The sequence below is a fragment of the Delphinapterus leucas genome, chromosome 13 (genome assembly GCF_059928025.1).
Source record: "Delphinapterus leucas isolate spDelLeu-1000000601 "Yukka" chromosome 13, BTC_Dleu_Yukka2, whole genome shotgun sequence".
NCBI lineage: Eukaryota > Metazoa > Chordata > Mammalia > Artiodactyla > Monodontidae > Delphinapterus > Delphinapterus leucas.
In genome coordinates, this window is record NC_143141.1 from 7,895,025 (window position 1) to 7,914,705 (window position 19,681).

At 42.3% G+C, this 19,681-nt stretch overlaps 1 protein-coding gene across 9 annotated transcripts in view; it reads left to right on the forward strand.

The window, feature by feature from the left end:
* Window positions 1-15,846, forward strand: part of AFF3 (ALF transcription elongation factor 3) — a 605,847-nt gene extending 590,001 nt beyond the window's left edge. For all 9 annotated transcript variants that reach the window (XM_089922650.1, XM_089922649.1, XM_089922648.1 and 6 more), the window contains 5 exons: window positions 4,117-4,188; window positions 6,213-6,306; window positions 8,640-8,689; window positions 8,827-9,050; window positions 11,930-15,846. In XM_089922650.1, the coding sequence (XP_089778776.1) occupies window positions 4,117-4,188; window positions 6,213-6,306; window positions 8,640-8,689; window positions 8,827-9,050; window positions 11,930-12,051 (562 nt within the window). In that variant the 3' untranslated portion in view covers window positions 12,052-15,846. The remainder of the gene's footprint in view (window positions 1-4,116; window positions 4,189-6,212; window positions 6,307-8,639; window positions 8,690-8,826; window positions 9,051-11,929) is intronic.
* Window positions 15,847-19,681: the final 3,835 nt, after the last annotated feature.

Consider the following 19,681-nt stretch of genomic DNA (forward strand, 5'->3'; position numbering starts at 1 on the left):
GGAATGTCATCCATTAACACTACTGGGAACCTTCATCATATGTTTTATGTCTTTAGCTGGTTCAACTGCTTGGGATAATGTCTAATACCCATTATGTGAAATAAACCTTACCAAAACTAACTTTAAGAGACTTTTCTAATTCTGGAATTCTAGGCAACCTAAGAGTAAATGTGGTTTACCATGTCTCACCATTGCAGATGGAAGATTTCTAGTCATCCTCAATTTAACCTTCTTGGTATGCATTGGCCCAGGTTTGCTCCTTGGTATTTTACACTGTTCTCTTTCAGGAAGTAGGAAAGGATGACAGCCTTTGACTTTGTCATCCCAGTATCAAGAACACATCATCTTCAAAAAGTACTTCTCAAGAATGTTTTGAAAGTTAACACTCTCCAACCATTTTTCTTATTAAAATATTTCTATTGGGCTTCCCTGGTGGCGCAGTGGTTGAGAGTCCGCCTGCCGATGCAGGGGACACGGGTTCGTGCCCCAGTCCGGGAAGATCCCACACACCACGGAGTGGCTGGGCCCGTGAGCCGTGGCCGCTGGGCCTGCGCGTCCGGAGCCTGTGCTCCGCAACGGGAGAGGCCACAACAGTGAGAGGCCCGCGTACCGCAAAAAAAAAAAAAAAAAAAACAACACACAAAATAAATAAATAAATAAATAAATAAAATAAATAAAATATTTCTATTACACCAATGTATTGGTCATTCCTTCATACCGTTTTCTTACATGGTACAGCATTTTGGGCAGTGAAGAAAAGAAATTGCCATAGTAAAAAAAAAAAAGCTTAAAATTACTTTAAGAGATCCTAGATTCTCACATTTCTTCCTCAGAATAAGGCACAGACTCAGATGCCCACAGGCAGGCATGGAAGAATATGGGTGGAAGTGGACAGGCACAAAGCCATAATGTGTTCTAGAATGTGAGTGCCTCAAACAGAGGGATGTTTTTGGTTTTTGTTTGATCTGTTCGTGTATGTGGTTATAACCCCTGGAAAAGATCTTAGAACATAGTATGTACTCAGTGAATATTTGAGGAATGAACAAATAAGCGAGTCACAGGGCCTCTGGTGAACTGCATAGCCTGCCTAAAGGCATTCAGACTTTAAAAAACAAACAAACGAATCCAAACAATGATAAAAGCCTGATGTCAAATAAACTGGAGGTGCTGATATGCACACCCGTGGGACCTTGCGTGGGTGGAAAACACAATGCATTTTCTAGATGATTGAATAGAATCCCTTAAGCTACTCCAAAAACTAAGATAAAAAAGAGTTTTTCTTATCTGAGTTAGAAGACAGCATTAATATACCACTTGAATCTGCATGTTGCCCACCAGGTTTGAGACTCCCCTCCCCCACTGAGAGACACTCGGGAGCTGGGAGCACCCCCAAGGAGGATCGTGCCACAGGTACCCAGCTTAGGATGTGTTCTTTGTCCCAGTAGGCAAGAGAATTCCTTTCTCCACCAAAGGACGCCAAGTGACTGGGAGACACTGGCGGGTGGAACCCTGCCACCACAGATCAAAATTGCACCACAAAACCTATGAAAATTAAATTGTAAATGGAACTACAGCCCACAGACGTAGGTTATGACTTGCCTGCTAAACCTAAACAGGATGACTTCCTTTTAAAAGAAAAGATTTAAACAGGACCCCGGTGTCTCCTAACATAATAGCCAAGATGTCCAAGATACAATAGAAACTCACTCATCATACCAAGAAACAAGAAAACCACAACTGAGATGAGAAAAGACAATCAGTTGACACCAATAACCAGGATGAATCAGATGTTGGAATTATCTGACAAGGATTTTAAAGCAGCCATCATAAAAATGCTTCAACAAAAAATTACAAATTCTCTTGAAACAAACAAAAAATGAAAGTCTCATCAAAGAAATAGAAGTTGTTTTGAAAAAGAACCAAATGGAAATTAAAGAACTGAGAAATATAACAAATAAAAATCTCACTGGAGGGGCTCAGTAGTAGAGTAGAGATGACAGAGGATAGAATCAACGAACTTGAGAACAGAAAATAGAATTTACCCCCCAATCGGAGCAACAGAGAGAAAACGGACTGAAAAAAAAAAAAAAGTGGATAGAGCTTCAAGCACAATGACAATAGAACCTCCATGTCAATATTGGAGTCCCAGAAGGAGAGGGAGAGAATGGAACTGAAAGATATTTTGAAGAAGTAATGGCTGAAACTTGCTAAATTTGGCAAAAGACATAAACCTACAGGTTCAAGAAGTGGAGAAAAACCCAAACAGCATAAACAGCCAAAGCAAGGCATGCCAAGACACATCAAAACTACATTTCTGAAAACTAAAAACAAAGGAAAAGAAAAAATCCTGAAAGCAATGAGAGAGGAATGACACATTACCCACAGGGGGACACCAATTCAGATAACAGCTGACTTCTTATCTGAAACCATGGAAGCCAGAAGGGAGTGGCACAACATTTTTTAAATGCTGAAAGAAAAAAACTGTCAAACTGTGAACTCTAGATTCAGTGAGACTTCATTCTTCAGGAATAAAGAGGAAATAAAAACATTCTCAGACTAAGGAAAACGAAAAGACTTTGTTTCTAACAGACCTACCTTTAAAGGTTGGCTAAAGGAAGTTTCTCAAACAGAAAGGAAGTGACAAAAGAAGGAATCTTGGACCAACAGGAGGGAAGGAAAAACAACATAAGAGCAGAACTATGGGTACATGCAATAAAGTATCCTCCTCATGAGTTTTATAAATCATAGTTGATGATTGAAACAAAAATTATACCACCATGTGATGCTCAAGACAATGTTATTTAAAAGCAGTGACATGGAAGTAAGGTTTCAACTCTTCAAGCAAAGTAGAAAATATTGATACCAATAAATTGTGATGAGTCACATATGTATCTTGTAATACCCGGAGAAACCACTATGAAAACTAAGCAAAGAGATACACTCAGAAACACTACAAGGGACTTCCCTGGTGGCGTGGTAATTAAGAATCCACCTGCCAATGCAGGAGACACAGCTTCAAGCCCTGGTCTGGGAAGATCCCACATGCAGCAGAGCAACTAAGCCCGTGTGCCACGACTACTGAGCCTGCGCTCTAGACCTGCGAGCCATAACTACTGAGCCCACGTGCCACAACTACTGAAGCCCGCACGCCTAGAGCCCGTGCTCCGCAGCAAGAGAAGCCACCGCGACGAGAAGCCCACGCACTGCAACGAAGACCCAACACAGCCAAAAATAAATAAATTAAAAAAAAAAAAACCACTACAAGTCTGCATGCTGTGGAGATAGTGTAATAACAGTATCATTTCTTGAGCAATTTGCAATAAGCCAGCCCGCTATGCCAAGAACTTTACAAACACTATCTCACTTAATCCTTACAGCAATGCTATGGGATCCACAGTACTCATCTTACTTTATAAATAAGGAAATGGAGGCTTAAAGCCGTTAATTTGTCTAAGCTCTCACAACTGTAAGGACTTGAACCCAGGTCTCCCTGACCATTCCATATACTGCCTCAGCTCTCTCCAAGAGTCTGCAAGTAACTTGGTATATTATTGGAGAAAGGAACAGCCATAGACCTCTGGTTCAGAGAAATAAGTGAGATTGAATAAAGTTCATAAAATCTACTAGTTAATGCATCCAGGACAGTTATACTACTGTCAAAGTAAGAGTTCCATAACAATAAAAAAGGAATAAATCCAAGCAGTCATCTGAGTACAAGGAATAAACATTTTTTTGGAGATTGGCCTGGAAGGATTGACCTTTGCTCCCATCTTGTCAGCCGCTCAGCCATAAATCAGAATTTGTAAAAATGGATGTGTCACCATATACGTGGATAATGCTTGAACTGATACCACTCTTGATCATCTGTAGCGTTTGGACTTGTATTGTTAAAGGGCAGAAAGCTGCTGGATGGTCATAAAAGCCATTTTGTTCTAGTCATCACAATCATGTCATGCTTGGAGAAAATGGGGCAGCCTCAGCTGGCTTCTAGGAAAGAACTGTCAGCAAGCACTATGAAAAACTAAGTGTTGGGCAGAGAGAACTTCCATCCTAGAAGATGTTCTGTTGTTAATAAGAAAGCTTTAATTTTTTGTTTTTCTTTCCTTTTTTTTTAAGGTATGCTATGAGACTAAAAACCCACTCAGGCCCCAATGCCACACCAGAGGATAAACAGCTGGCTGCATTATGGTAAGTGCCCCACATCAGATTAAAATAGCCTCCCCAGCCTTGTACATCTTCACTGGCAAACCAGGTGCTGAAATGCACGATGGTTTCCTAGCGCTTCTGACACACCAAACCAAAGGCAGTTCTCATGGTGGCCAGGGAGAGCCTGCACCCTGCCGTCCTAGGCATGAGGTGAATTCACAGTGATTGAAAACCAACAGGTCCATGACACAAGGACCCATTTTTCTGTGTGTGTGTGTGTGTGTGTGTCTTAAAATCAGGTAAGTCTGTGTTTTAATCACTTGAATGTGAATTGCGCCAAATGTAATCTCTTGTGTTTAACATTTTGGAGGCAATCAAGATAATTCATCTGTCTCTTGACCTGTGGGATTAGTAGAACTGAATCAAGATGATGTATTCAAGTTCTCAACACATTAAACTGAGGAGCAGTTCATTCCACTTTGATAATAAAAGCAATATTTCAATGTTAATCAACACGTAATAGGTTTTTTTTCTATAATGATGACAATTATAATGATTATAATAATAATTTTCCCCTCGACATCTCCTTAGTACTCCCTCAAATCACAGGACACCTCTCTGTTGGTTCCTCCTGTGATGGGAAGCCAAAGTGTCTTTTTCTCTGATGCTTCATACTCCACTCTAGAACCTGATCTGCAAGTTGGAGAATCGAATCTCAAAATAATATAACAGCAACAACAGCAACATACACAAAAGAGAAAACACTAGTTTTGCAACATCACGTCCTCTGGAGTTTGGTGCGCTAAGAAGAGACTCTTGGTCAAGGGTGTATTGTACAACACAGGGAATACAGCCAATATTTTGTAATAGCTGTAAATGGAAAGTAACCTTTAAAACTTGTATTAAAATAAACTGAAAAGTTTAAATTGAAAAAGAAAATGTAAGAGACTGTTAAGCTGTATTTGGTATGTTGGTGTTCTAGTATGTCAGCACCGGATCTGAGTTAGCAAATGATTAGGAGTGGAAAGCACCAAGGAGAAGTGGATACGGTGAGGACACGGGGAGGGGGAAGGGGCAGCTGGGACGGAGTGAGAGAGAGGCGTGGACATATATACGCTACCAAACGTAGTAAGGTAGATAGCTAGTGGGAAGCAGCCGCATAGCACAGGGAGATCAGCTCGGTGCTTTGTGACCACCTAGAGGGGTGGGATAGGGAGGGTGGGAGGGAGACGCAAGAGGGTGGAGATATGGGGATATAAGTATAAGTATAGCTGATTCACTTTGTTGTACAGCAGAAACTAACAGAACATTGTAAAGCAATTATACTCCAATAAAGATGTTTTTTAAAAAAGTGGGTGTGGCACAGGAAATGCTTTCTGTGCTCTTTTCAAACTTTAAGCTCCTTATTAGGATTAATAAATTAACAATGATTCGTTAATATTATATAAAATAGAATACTAGTATGTAAATAACAAATATATAAACCGTAACATAAAATAGTGACTACTCCCAGTATGGTTTTTATAAAATACATTCATATCCGTTACTTTATTTGAACTAATTATAGTCCAGTACAGTGGTAGTGAAGGGAATAAAAACAGGTGGAAGGGCTGGCTATTCTTTTAGCAAAGCCGCTGCCGGAAGTCCAGGGTGTCAAGGCAAATCAGAATAAGGTAGTTGTGCCCTGAAATACACCCAGCAAGCAGTGAGAGCTGTGTGCTAGAGCCTCCTCCCTCCTCTCATGGAGAGAGACTGTCTCCTAGTGGTGGAAGAAGAAAATGACAAGCCCCTCAGTCCCAACAAAGAAGCAGTAAAGCTGCTTTCTGTCTTCATATTTATATTCTTTAGTTATATATATTCTTCTTTTATTCATATTTCTTTATATGAAGTGACATACTTGTGGAGTAACTCCTTGGAATTTTGAGTTACATTGAACAGGTAGGAAGGTCATATGCCTACCGTGTTATAGACCTTGAGTGCACCTGGAACAGCAAGATTGTTTTTAAGTCTTGTTAGCCCAGGGCCCACTCATACTTTCGGGGGCTATTCCTCTTTTTCTGCTGCAGTTACCGATGCCTGGCTCTCCTGTACTGGCGGATGTTTCGACTCAAAAGGGATCACGCTGTAAAGTATTCAAAAGCACTTATCGACTATTTCAAGGTACTGTCTGGCTAACAGGCAACATGTTGTACCCAGTTGTCTCCCTGTCAAGGACATTTTCAAGGTAGAATCCATTGCTTTGGGGATAATACAGGAGCTGATATCCACACGAACCCCATTTATGACATACTCGTGTTCAGGGCTCAGAGGATGGCCTTGAGAGCCCATCTAACTTATCCCTCTACCTGTGTCCAAGTATTTTTATAGCCTCTAAAGAAAGAAGATCCCGTTACCTATCCCAGTGTCCTAGCAAATCCGTCTTTATAGCTAACATAAATTGCTCATGTTCACTTAGAGCTTCTTCCTCTGAGAAGTAATTCCTTAGAACTTCCTCTTAGCTATCTCCAGTAGCTAATATAATTTTTCATAAAGGTGTTATTTTAAATGGTAAGAAATGACTTGTTAGAACCCAGAGACACTAGAACAGTAGCCATGTGCACGTATAACGATAGAATTGCAAACCGTGCTAACTTTTACCTATCTCAGGGAATGAAGTCATTTTCACTGGGAGAATGAAAAAAAGGGGGAAAAAAAGACCAGAAAACCTCTGATGTACTGTTGTGAATAATTCATCTGAGATTTCTGGGCCTCTTCACTGCCCATTTGACCGTAGAAACAAGAAATTACGCCATTTCTACCTCCACCGGCTGTTTGTCAGATACACAACCATCATTTTCGATCTTTAATCCCCAACCTCCACTTCTTGGAGATGATCTCTGATGAGCCGGCTGTGCTGGGCATTCCGTGGGCGATGTCCACCCAGCATACTGTCTCCTTCCTGGTCATGCATGCAGTGACCAGGAGCTAAGCCACTGTCTTGGTCCGTTGACGGTCGTCAGTCATAATGACAAGTACTGACACTAAGCCTTTCCCTTTACTTTGGGTGCCTAAGGTCAAGATAAGTAGTTTTCAAAAATTTAGAATCTAAGAGCTAATACTAAAGAGAGTTATTACAGTCAAGCAAAACGCTTGACTAGAGAAGGAATCTGAACTCTGTAAGCCACAGAGGTTACAGCAGAACTATTAAGGGATCCAAGATGTTCTTAATGTCTGTAGGCAGTCCATGAAACTGTACAGAACGAATAGAGAATACAAATTAAATATCAGAGCTTCCCCCAGAAGGTATTGGTAGATACCCTAAATCAAAGGCTATTTAAATACTACTTAAAGTTCAGAGATTATGAAACCTTTAGGAAACAGTGATAACTGGTCCATAAAAAATGAGTTTTCTCAGTACAGCTGGCTCTGAATAAAAGGCCTTTGTCCCCACCCATGTTTTTCTTATAGTCACAGGACTTTAGTGGTAGGGGAAGAGGCCTGAAGGTGATTTTGCCAAATTCCCACATGTAAGGCCATTTCTTACCATTTTGATGACACCTCCACTAAAAACTAAAAATCAGTCACCACTTCATAAAGTTCTTTTTAACCAAAAGAAACACTTTGTCTCTGGGGAACCAGGCTGAGGCTATTTTCTTGTCTCTGGAAGGGAAAATTCAATATTGTAAAGTCCATTCTCTCCTTAACAGTCTCATAGACTTATGTCCAAGAAAGCATTATTGGGCTCTCAGGGAGGAAATCTATCTGTACATTTAGAAGCTTTCCTTGCCAAAGGCACAAATGTCTTTTAAATGCCTGATGCAAACAACTGGCTCATGCAACATATCCTATATCAGAATTTTAAATAAATCAGAATTTTTGAATTCACTGTTGTTAAGGAAATACATTTTAATCTGTTCTTTTAGAAACATTCAAGAGCAACTTTGTTTAAGAGAAATACTTTTAAGCTTCGTAAGTTAAGATGGTAACAGTTGGGCTTCCCTGGTGGCGCAGTGGTTGAGAGTCCACCTGCCGATGCAGGGGACACGGGTTCGTGCCCCGGTCCGGGAAGATCCCACATGCCACAGAGCAGCTGGGCCCGTGAGTCATGGCCGCTGAGCCTGCGCGTCCGGAGCCTGTGCTCCGCAACGGGAGAGGCCACAGCAGTGAGAGGCCCGCGTACCGCAAAAAAAAAAAAAAAAAATGGTAACAGTTGATGTCTCATATATTTTCAGGCATTAAATATATGTCAACGATTTCTGCAAATATGCCCTATGTTTAAAAATAAGACATTCTCACTGTGTCAGTGGGAGGGGGCAGCTGCCTCCCACTATCTTCCAGAGAGGAAGCCAATAGCCTGGTAATTAAAAACTCCCCAGATCCAGTTTCTGTGAATCTGCATTTTATCTACAACGTCAGCCATTACTTCTCTCAGCGGTCACCTGAGAACACGTTGTTGTGGGCTGTTTAAACTCAAGCAGATGGTACTCACTGTCAATGTTTTTATTTTCCTGCAGAATTCATCTAAAGCTGCCCAAGCCCCATCTCCATGGGGGGCCAGTGGAAAGTAAGTTCATTTTTCCAAGGTGAAGGTGATAAATGAGGTGTTGCATGACGCTGGGTAAGGTGCTCCTCTGCTTACAGTGCCCTGAGGGGCTGCCCTACCAACCTCTCCACCCGTTTTCCTATGCTCTCCCCTTCCAGGAGCACTGGCACCCCATCCCCCATGTCTCCCAACCCCTCCCCCACCAGCTCCGTGGGATCTCAGGGGAGCCTCTCCAATGGGAACGCCCTGTCCCCATCAACCATCGTCAGCATCCCACAGCGCATCCACCAGATGGCAGCCAACCACGTCAGCATCACCAACAGCATTCTCCACAGCTATGACTACTGGGAGATGGCGGACAACCTGGCCAAGGAGAACAGAGGTGTGTGTGCCTCTGGGGAGCGTGTGCGTAGTTCAGCCACAGCTCAGGGGGACACCCTGATCCTTGGGCATCAGCAGGCGAAGAAGAAGTAGTAGAAGCTGTCTATACTGTGGGAAAGATCAGAGATAGAGATGGAGATAGAGATGATATAGGTACCAATGATACAGACACAAATTATATAGATAAACACACACACATGTTTTTTTTCCTTCAGACAGTGAGCTCCTTAAAGGTAGGGATTACATTTTATTCAACTCTGTATTCCTAAGACCTGCATAGTGCCTAGAGCACAGTTGGGGATCTGAAACACTGGATGAGTTAATTAACTGATAAGTATGAATGTTGCTAGCCATTGAAGTGATAGCTGCTCACAACTGAAAAGAAATGTGTTTGATGGGTAAGCTGTATTTCTTTTTAAATAATGTTTGTTTTTACTGATTACAAAAGGAATGCATGTTTACCGTGGCTAAATTTGTAAAGTACAAAAAAACTGTAGAGAAAAAAATTTTTTGATCACCCGTAATCTTGTCACTAAGGAACACCTACTATTAACATTCTATTGAAAAAAAAAAAACCTTTTGAAATTGCTTCTCATTTTCTCCAAATATGCATGATTTTTACCAAAATAAGATCATAGTATATATACAGTTTTACATCCTGTCTTTTCTTCATTTTACATTATATCAGGCATTTTCTCATGTCACTAACTCATTCAGGAACGCCTTTTATGATGACTCTATAATACTTTCAAAATAGAGGTATGCAATCATAAGTATCATGATTTCTCAAACCATTCCCCTGTTGTTGGACATTTGTGTTACTTCCAGTTTTTTCCCACTGTTACAAATAACGTTACGATAAGTATCCTCATGTCAGTCGTTGTTCGTATTTCTGATTCCTGTCATAGGAGGGAGTTGTAGAAGTAGAATGTGGAGGTCAACAGGTATAGATTCTTTTAAGATATGTATTGGTATATTATTAACTTTCTCCCATAAGATTATACCAATTTACTACTCTTTCTCCAGTGCTGGGTGAGAATGTAAATCTGAGCTCACTGTTAAGCCATTAAATGCAAATTTTGTTCCCATGGTAACATGTGCCTCTGAGGCTAAGATCGGGATGTCCATGATGAGATGAGGAACCAGTGGCACAGATAGGCCTGGGTACGTGAAATTGATAATGAAACCAGACAGGACATAACAGTAGTACGGCGGTGAGGCACCCTGAAAATCCAGTGGGGTGCCAAGGAGGTCAGTGCCAGGGGCTGAGGCCAGCAGGCTCACCAAAGGAGCTGGCACGGAACAGGGTTTTGAAAAGCAAACAGTAGTTGAGTGGCTGAGATGGAGTGGGGTGGATGTGTCACAAGTGGATGAAACAGAAGGGACAAATGTACAAATGTCCACGGCCAGTTTGGGAGAGCCTGAGCAGGCCAGGCTCCAGATGGCACTGCCAGCTGCTGCCAGCCGTCCCTCAGCAGAGCTGCACATCGAGTGCAAAGTCCGCACGGCTTCCCCAGACCTGCCTCTCCTCCCCTGTTCTCCTCCTGACCTCCTGCCACGCTGTCCTCCCGGCCCTTCTCGGAGCCTGCCCAGCAGGACCTCATTCAGCACGTACAAGAGCACCTTTGAAAGAATACTCCCAGCTTCTTACTTTCAAGGAGTGCTGTTCAGTGGTCCAGTTAGGGCAGCCTGGCAGCCACATGAATTGATTCGTGTCTATGAGCCACCAAACCGTGATCTCTGCGACGGCAGAGCCTACACATTCTTCATCTCGGTGTACCCCCTGCCTCTGCCCTCCTACACCTAGTGTAGTGCCTTGGCAGTAATAAATGTTTAAGGAAAGGACAAACCCAGAGAATGTCCAAGGGCTAGAAGGTGACCTCAGTAGAGGTGTTTCAGAACCCATCTGTGAACAAGGGCCTACAGTATAGCACAGGGAACTAACTGTACTCAACGCTTTGTAATAACCTATAAGGGGAAAGAACCTGAAAAAGAATAGATGTATAACTGAATATGTATAACTGAATCCTGAAACTAACACGACGTTGTAAATCAACTATACTTCAGTAAAATAAAAATAAAAGACAATTTAAACAAGCTGGATGCTCCAAAAAAAAAAAAGAGGGACCTCCCTGGCGGTCCAGCAGTTAAGACTCCGTGCTTCCACTGTAGGGGGCACGGGTTTAATCCCTGGTCGGGGAACTAAGATCCCGCGTGCCGCACGGTGCAGCCAAATAAATAAATATAAAATTTAAAACAAAAAAAAGAAAGGAGAACCCGTCTCTGATTTGTCTCCAGGAGCCTGGAGCCTCCTCCATCGGACTCCCACCCTCCCCCGACAGGGGCTCAGCACATAGCACAGCTGAGGACAGTGTAAGGGGATGACAGAGCTGCAGGCCAAGTTCAGGGTGGGACGCATTACTGCACAAGGAGAATGCAGCCTGAGGAAGTACATTTTCTTTGCTCTTTGGCTAAATAAATGCCATTCATTTGGGTTTGGTTTGGTTTAGTTTGGTTTTGCCATGCCATGTTTCCTTTGTTTATTCAGAATTATTTCAGTAAAATACATACATATTTTTCCTCTCTGTCTATATACATGTATATATTTTAAACATGAAGAGTTAAATCTATTAAAATCAGTGTACTTACAGAACAGTGAAAAAATGACATGTAAAACACACAGCATCCATTAAATTCAAGATTGTAAATGTCACTCGTTTGAATTAGAAGTCGCCAGTTGAGGGATTATTGGGATATAGGTGAGCTCTCGGGGGCTTTATTTTGTTAGGTTGAGCTCATGTCAAGTGATGGGACAGAGAAGGCTTGATTTATAAAGAGGACCAAGTGTGTGTCCCTCTAACGACCCTCTCTGTCCCCTAGAATTCTTCAATGACCTGGACCTGCTCATGGGGCCAGTCACCCTGCACAGCAGCATGGAGCACCTGGTCCAGTACTCCCAGCAGGGCCTGCACTGGCTGCGGAACAGCACCCACCTGACATAGGGGCCCCGCCTTCGGGCTGGAGGGCACTCTTGTCTTCACGGACGGCTCAACATTTCTGGACACTGTGCTCCTGAAGTTCCCAGCCACAGCATTTCTCAAACGGCGGTGAATATTTTCTCAGCATCGAACAATGGTCTTTTCTCCCAGGGCATGTGTGTTTGTATGTGTGGGTGTAGAAAAGCTGCCTGTGTAAGTGTGTGAGATACACAGCTCTTTAGAACACGTTTCCTTTGTCTAGTTTCCATAATCCCAGGCTAGACAAAGTGATCAGACGTTTCTGATTAGAGAAAACACGCTTACACACACACACACACACACACACACACATACATACACATACACACACACACACACACTTTCTAGTTCAAAGCTAAACCATGACTTCTTAGAACATTCAACGAAAATCTCATGGGTTAGTGAACCAGGTGCAATACAGCACACCAAAAGCTTTTTGACTGCCACTTAAGATCATCTTAGTTCTTATACTTTTGATTACTTTCAATATTAATATACTCTCCCCCAGTTATTATTTTTTTGACTGTGTGTATTCATGGGTAATTGAATAATGAAAATAAGTCAGTTATTTTTGTGGACGTTTACTAGATTGCATGTTACCAAATACCCTGCCTTTTGTCTAGTACCTGCCCCTTCCAGCCAACTTTACTGTCAACTAAACGTGTTAGAAAGCAAGTGAATTGACTCCCACAGGCCTTCCCTGCCCTGCCCCGCAAAATAGTATGACCGTGACACTGAGATTTGGTAAAACTTCAGTGTCTTTGAAAATTCACCAACATGAAAGCAGCAACAACTGCTTTGCGGGGGCTCAGTGAGTAATTGAAATCTCCTGCACACGCCAGGAGCCCGCCCGGCACATGTGTTTCTTCTTCCTGCCACTGTGACCCAGGGGCTGTGGAGCCACGTGGTGTCTGTCGGCCGATATTTTTCAAGTGTTTTCTTTCCATGATAGCTTTCTTACCAGTTGTCTTGGCCAGATGAGGACATTACCTAGGATGTCCGTTCACTTGGGTCTGTATCTGTTGCTTCTCAGGCCAAAAACTATTTGCTATCATGATTCTATCGAATCCTCTCACTCTTGGGGAAAGTGCCACTGCGGGCCTTGAATGCGTTTTGATCTGGGCGATGTGTTTCAGGCTTTGATTAGCAAGCTGCTACAGAATAAGTTATTCCTGCAAGGATCGCAGTCCTGTCTGGGGTAGCAACGACCAGTCTGGTATGTTTCCGGCTCGCCCTTGATTCTTTTCTTTCTTTTTTTTTTTAATTAAGTTTACATTTTAGTTTTTTTGACATCTTTGTTTACAGTTTTTGTCTGAAATTTATTTCTTTTATTGTCTCTCGTCATACCCTAGATTTGATCTTCTTAAATATATTTGGATATAAAAATATTGGTTAAAAAAAAAAAAAAGAAAAACTCCTGGAAAAGAGGATATACTTCCTATACTTTAAAAACAAAAACAATGACCTTGAGGCCTCTCACTTGACAAAATTGTCCCAAGACGGCCTGAGAAAGGTGATGTGATATGTGGAACAATCCATTTCTCAAGGTTATGGGAACACAAAACGTTTATAACAGATACTGATGGTCTTATTGGTTTGGTTGCAATGTTAATGTCTTTGTCAGCCTGATCTGTAGGTGGGAAATAAGATTGCTGTCATCCCCTAGCTCTAAGCACTGATTTAAAACCTTACAAATGATTGAGTAGCTTTGGTGATTTGAAATTCATTTAAATGAACAAGTGAAGGCTTTGCGCAATTTGCATTTGGCGTTGGCCTTCAAGCGTCCGGAAATATTAACAGTACTTCTTTTTTACATTTATTCAACTGAGGTGCTTCTGACATTCCTTTCACTAATTGTTGCTAGAGTTCCCAATCCCACTGGAGTCTCACTTAAGACATTTTGAATTTTTTTTTTTTTTTTTTTTTCTGGAAGCCTGAGGCTTAGTTGTACTCACTCCTGCTGAATTCTGATGAAATGTTCAGACTCTCACAAAAAGGGATGGCCCCCAGGGTCCATGGTGCATCCCTGGGGTGCTTTTCTGGTCTTCCCCACCTTTCAAGTCTCAGGCCTCGTGGTGGTGTTCATGTTATGTGCTCACCTGTGAAACCCATTTAAACACACAGGTGACCTCTGGCCAGTTGTGCAAGCAGCACCACATCAGCGCTCGGTGAGCCGCGTTTCCAGCAAAACGTGAAGCTGGTCATTTGGGGGCCGTCACAGCACGCCATTCTCAGTGTCTTTTGTTTCATTGGTAGAGCATGTCGGGGGCAGTGGTGGCAGTGGTTTTTCCTTGCTTTGGCATTGATGCTTTTGATAAGGAAGCATCTTCTCATCGTTGCTGGTTTCTTTTAGTTAGCTTTGTTCAAAGTAGAAATATCTTTCTTGTGTTTTCTGGTTATGAAAGTAATACATGCTCATGGTAGAAACTTGAACAATACAGAGAAGTATAAAGTAGGAAGTATTCAGTCCCATTCCCCAGAGACAACACTGCTCATCCTTTTCCTGTATATCCTTCTAGAGAGTCTCCCATTTGAACGTAGAATGTCTATCATCATTTTTTTCTATTTGAAGACATTATTTCATCAGAAGTTCAGTACAAGTTCAACTGGCCTTATCCCTCCATGACCTGAACGGACCTGGATCACAATTGTTAGAGTTATCTTTGAAAGAGAGGAACCCAAATGTATTCCTGATCAAAATGTGGGATTTGTTACCATTCGACACAGATCAGACTAACGTGCAGAATTGTGCTTGGAAAGAGAGGTTCAGTTAAAACACATTGCTGGAAACTTTCAAATCACAAAGGGAAACTCGGACCCACTGTCTAAAGAGGAATGTACTGGAAAAAAAAATCTGAAGAGCTGACAAATTGTGTACTAGATTGAAAACATGGAATCAATGCAATGAGCCTTCTGCACTAAAACGTACCCTCGTATGTGCAACAATGATGTGTGTATTATATAACAGTGATGTGTACATTTCTGACATCCCATACATAATACACAGTTTGTATAAATGCATACGTTTAAAAATATATATGTACAATACAGCTAACATAAAACTGTAGTACGCCTGAAGGATATGACTGGTGCCTAATATTGAGTATAAGTCACTACGTGTTCAAATCACCTCAGAAGTGCAGTAATTGTTATCAGATTAATCAGTGCAGCCAACCTTATTTATGAACCACATCTTTGAAACTGTGCAGTAGTATATACATATATATTTTTAAATAACATTTTTCACAGTTTTCCAGAGTTACTGTTGAAATCTGTATCACCAAAAAAAAAAAAAAAAAAAGCAAGATTTTTTTAAATGATGTAGACACTCTTCAGACCCAGTAATCTGTGTGTGATTTCCTGTCTGTAGATACCCAAGACACTCTAGCAGTCACCAGCCTTAATGCATGTACAGGATATTATTGTGACTTAATTTATCTGCAGTTTTTAATCCATGTGAAATGGGAATTTATAAACTGACTTGGATTAACTATGTCTGCCTTTCTAAGGTTGCAAATGTTACATTAAATGATTTATGTTATAAATGAGAGGCATCGAGTTGTATGTAAAAAAAAAAAAATGTCCACCAATTTCTGTGAATATTTTTACAAGGAAACTTCAGAATCAAAAATATATTCAAATAAGCATTCTGGTCCCCATTTCATAATCTCTTTAGAATGGACCTTGTTGTTTCATAAAATTTTTAAATGGAGCTTCCACAGATTATCATTAATAAGTCTGATATTTTTCATGGGGGTAAAAAGTATGTTTTTCTTTATTGTAAGTATAGTTTACTATTTGTCTTTCCCATTTCCCAGCATATTTACACACGCACATGCATGTGTGAGAATACAAACGCACACGCATGGGTGAGAACACACCCCCATTGTCCCAGAAAACACTGCATAGGAAGCTTGAGGTGTTTGTTTTGATGACTTTACTGATGCCTGTCCAACCAGTAGCCCTGGGACACTGTTTGACTCATCATTCCATAATGACAGAAGTTAACTCCCTGACTTGTGTCTACCTGGTTTTTCCAACTCTAACCAACATGGTAGAATAATGCTGGCAATATTTGGTTGAGTGAAATGAGAGAATTTTGAACTAACGAAGATAGACATATTAGACCAGTGGCTTTCCGTGATGTATCCCCCCCCCGATGTGGGAGGGTTTTTTGTTAACCTCATTTTTTTACTCTTCTCTCCCTCCTTTTTCATTCCCCTTCTCCCCAAACTAAACTAAACAAAGAAGCAGAAACAGCCACAGAAACAAAACAGTTACTTCACTTTACCCAGCCTATATCCTTAGATTCAAATACGACAGCAGAACCCTAGCTCCGGTCACCATGGAGACCGCCTCATCCCAAAGATGACCTGGCCGGGGTCCTTGGCTTTGCTTGCTCCAGAGACCACTGAGCTTAATACTCTTTCAGAGGTGGTTTGGGCTAAGAAACGCCCAATAGTCTTTCAAGAGCTGTCTTTCCCTTATGCAGTTTTGCCTACTACTCAGCAGAAGTCTGTTCCCATCAGAATCCTATTTTTAAGAAGTAAGCCATTTTCAATGAAACCTGGATCAAGTGGAGTCTTGAAAGACTTTTTTTTTTTTAATGAAAGTGAAAAAAAAATAGAAAACAACAACATAAACTGCATTTCCAACAAATTGGAGCCAGAGTTTTATTTCCTTGTCTTCCCATTCCCAGAAGAGCACAGTTTTTCAATATTACAACTTCCTGACAGCACAAGAAATGTTCAGACTTGAGATTTGTGTTCTCTTTGTCCAAACCGAATTCTTCTGTATATGTCATCAGACGGGTCCATTTGTTTGCTTGGCATGAGGAAAATGATAAAACTCTGTTCTCAAACGAATTACATCTGACCACGGTTTTGGTTTTTATTTTATTTAATTGGCACTCTTGAGGCAGCAGGGGGTGAATTTGGGGTCGGCTACAAGGGGATTTAGACTCACAGCTCTGACTCAAGTAATGGGAATCAAGGGATTAAATCCCTCTGTGTTACTTTGAAAATCCACCTCGTGTAGCCAATTTTAAACACATTGATCTAAGGGATGAATTACTAATTGCCAATCAACACAAGGATCAGCATTTGTCTTTAAGCACCAGGAAGTAGTGATGAGACCTGAAAAGCTGAATCAAGGACTTGTTTTTCCACGCGTTTCTAGCACAGGAAAAGCTCATCAGAAAATATTTATATCCAACTATGATATAAGATAGTACCCATGTTTAGGATTTTCAAACAGTGCTCTTTGGTTATAAAAATGATCACCATTTTCTAGTTTCCGTATTGTTTTCCAATGCTTTTTCGTAAAACAGAACTGATTTTTTCCCCAGTATTTATCATCTCTTTATTTCTAGATGCCCAAATGAGCAAAGAAAATACTTACCCCTGAGGAATGTGCATTACTTGACCATACAGCATCCACCCACAGTAGCCAAACGTATGTATTCTTTTTAAAGCAGCGGTCCCCAACCTTTTTGGCACCAGGGACCGGTTTCATGGAAGACAGTGTTTCCACGGATGGTGGCGGGATGGGGCAGACGGTTCAGGGAGTAACGCGAGCGATGGGGAGCGGCTGTAAATACAGATGAAGCTTCCCTCACTCGCCTGCCGCTCACCTCCTGCTGTGCAGCCCGGTTCCTAACGGGCCACAGACCAGTACCGGTCTGAGACCTGGGGGTTGGGGACCCCTGTTTTAAAGAACATTCTCTGAGTCTCCTCTGTTACCTTCATCTACAGCGTGAGTGATCACGAAGCCTGAAATATAGCCACGTAGTTGAGGTGTCAAAAATCCTAAGCACATAACACACTCATCTTTAGTGATAGACACTTTCCTAGCATTACCAGCTCTCTGTGGGGCCTATTTGTGGGGTGAAATGGCAATATTAACACTTTTCCTTTGAATAATTTGCAAACTGACTTTTGATCCCCTGAAGTTCCCAGGGCTGCCAACTCAACCCGAAATGTCCTTCTCTGAGAGCTGGCTTGATTTTTTTGTTCCTTTGGGGTTTTTCCTTCTAAGTTCTGTAAGTCAGATTCTGTATCTTGACTATTTCGAAGAACAGTTACTAGAGACAGTGGGGGCTTTCAGGAGACAAAGATTCAATATTAGAACTCGCCGACCTTGGGGATGAGAAGTCTCGGGAATAAGCGGGCTGCCTGGACGCTCTCCTCCTTTGCCTGCTGCCCCCGGTTCTTAAATAAAGCCCCTCTCCATGCTTGCTTTTCATCCATCTGAAATGTAACGCAGAGCATCAACTGACCACCCCCCCCGCCCCCCCGAGAGAGTGTGAGGACCACCCTGTTGGGGCAGCATTTTGAGATCCCCAGTTGTCACCCACAGCTGGAGTTAAGCATCACTGTCAGAACAGAGGCACCGGAAACCCACTGTCTCTGCAGGCACCACGATGCAAAGGTGGGTGATGGGGGAGATGACACTTTGTCCCAGCTCTGACCCGTTTCTAGGGGGCCAAGAGGATGACAACGGGTCGCCACAGGCCCCTCCATGGGACCCCTCAGCCTTCGTTGTTACCACTTTGAGTCCATCCCGCCAGCAGTGAGGGAGCTGGGGCAGGGTGTCCTGTCCTGGGCAGGAGCACCAGGACTGCCAGGTACCCTGCAATCAGTGATACAGTCGCACCGTCCTCTTCTTCGTCCCGTCCTGGTCTTACGGGAGCAGTGGGTATCCAGATGGAAAGTGGAAGAGGGAACCTTGGGTCCAAGCTTCCAATGGGTGCCTCTTCCATGAGAACATAGCCCGCCTCGAGAACACCGGGCTTCAGACATCCTTGTCAAGCCAGATGCCCACAGCACAGTCGCATTACCTCTGCTCTCCTGGATTTCTTTTGAATGCTGGGAAGCTGACTTCCCTTCATGTGAATCCTGTGCCTCTGATGGTAATTTTTTGTTTGTTTGGGGCCGGGAGACAGAGGACAGCTGCTCTGGGAGGTCTGTCCCTGAGAAGGGAGATCTGTCATAAGGGACTTGTGTATGTCATGAGCTTCGGGAAAGAGGAAACTCCTCCTGAGGAAGGGATGGGTTTTTTTTCCTGTAGTGCGTTAGAGAATTGCCTCAACATGACTGCTTCATTGTAGGCTAAACCTCAGGGTCCCAGGAGAAAGAAAATCACCCTGAGAACTGAGTGATCTTGTGATGCCGAGCTAGAGGGTGGCTGTTCTAGCCCCAAACATCAGGACAGAGACTGGAACTCTGACCATTGACCTGAGTGTTTCACACCACGGAGGTCACGACCTAAATGTTGGATCGAAGTTTTTTAGCTTTTGCTTAATATTTATATTATTTAGACACAGGGGCTTCCTTGTGTCCCTAAATCAGTGCTTTGAGCTTAACCAAAATAATCATGAAACACTCATTCAGAAGGGCCTCTTTTCATAGTCACTGGAAACCCCCTTTCCTTTAGGACAAAAGAGCAACAGCTGAAGGTCCTGAAGGATCCAGCCTGATTGAAGCCCGAATCAGTACCAATACCCTTTCCAGGGGAGCACGACACCTTTATGGGGTAAACTCTGGGTGTTTAGGTTAAAAATTCTAGGGTGGCAACAGAAGGTGTATTAGCATGAGGAGGTGGAGATACTCCAGCT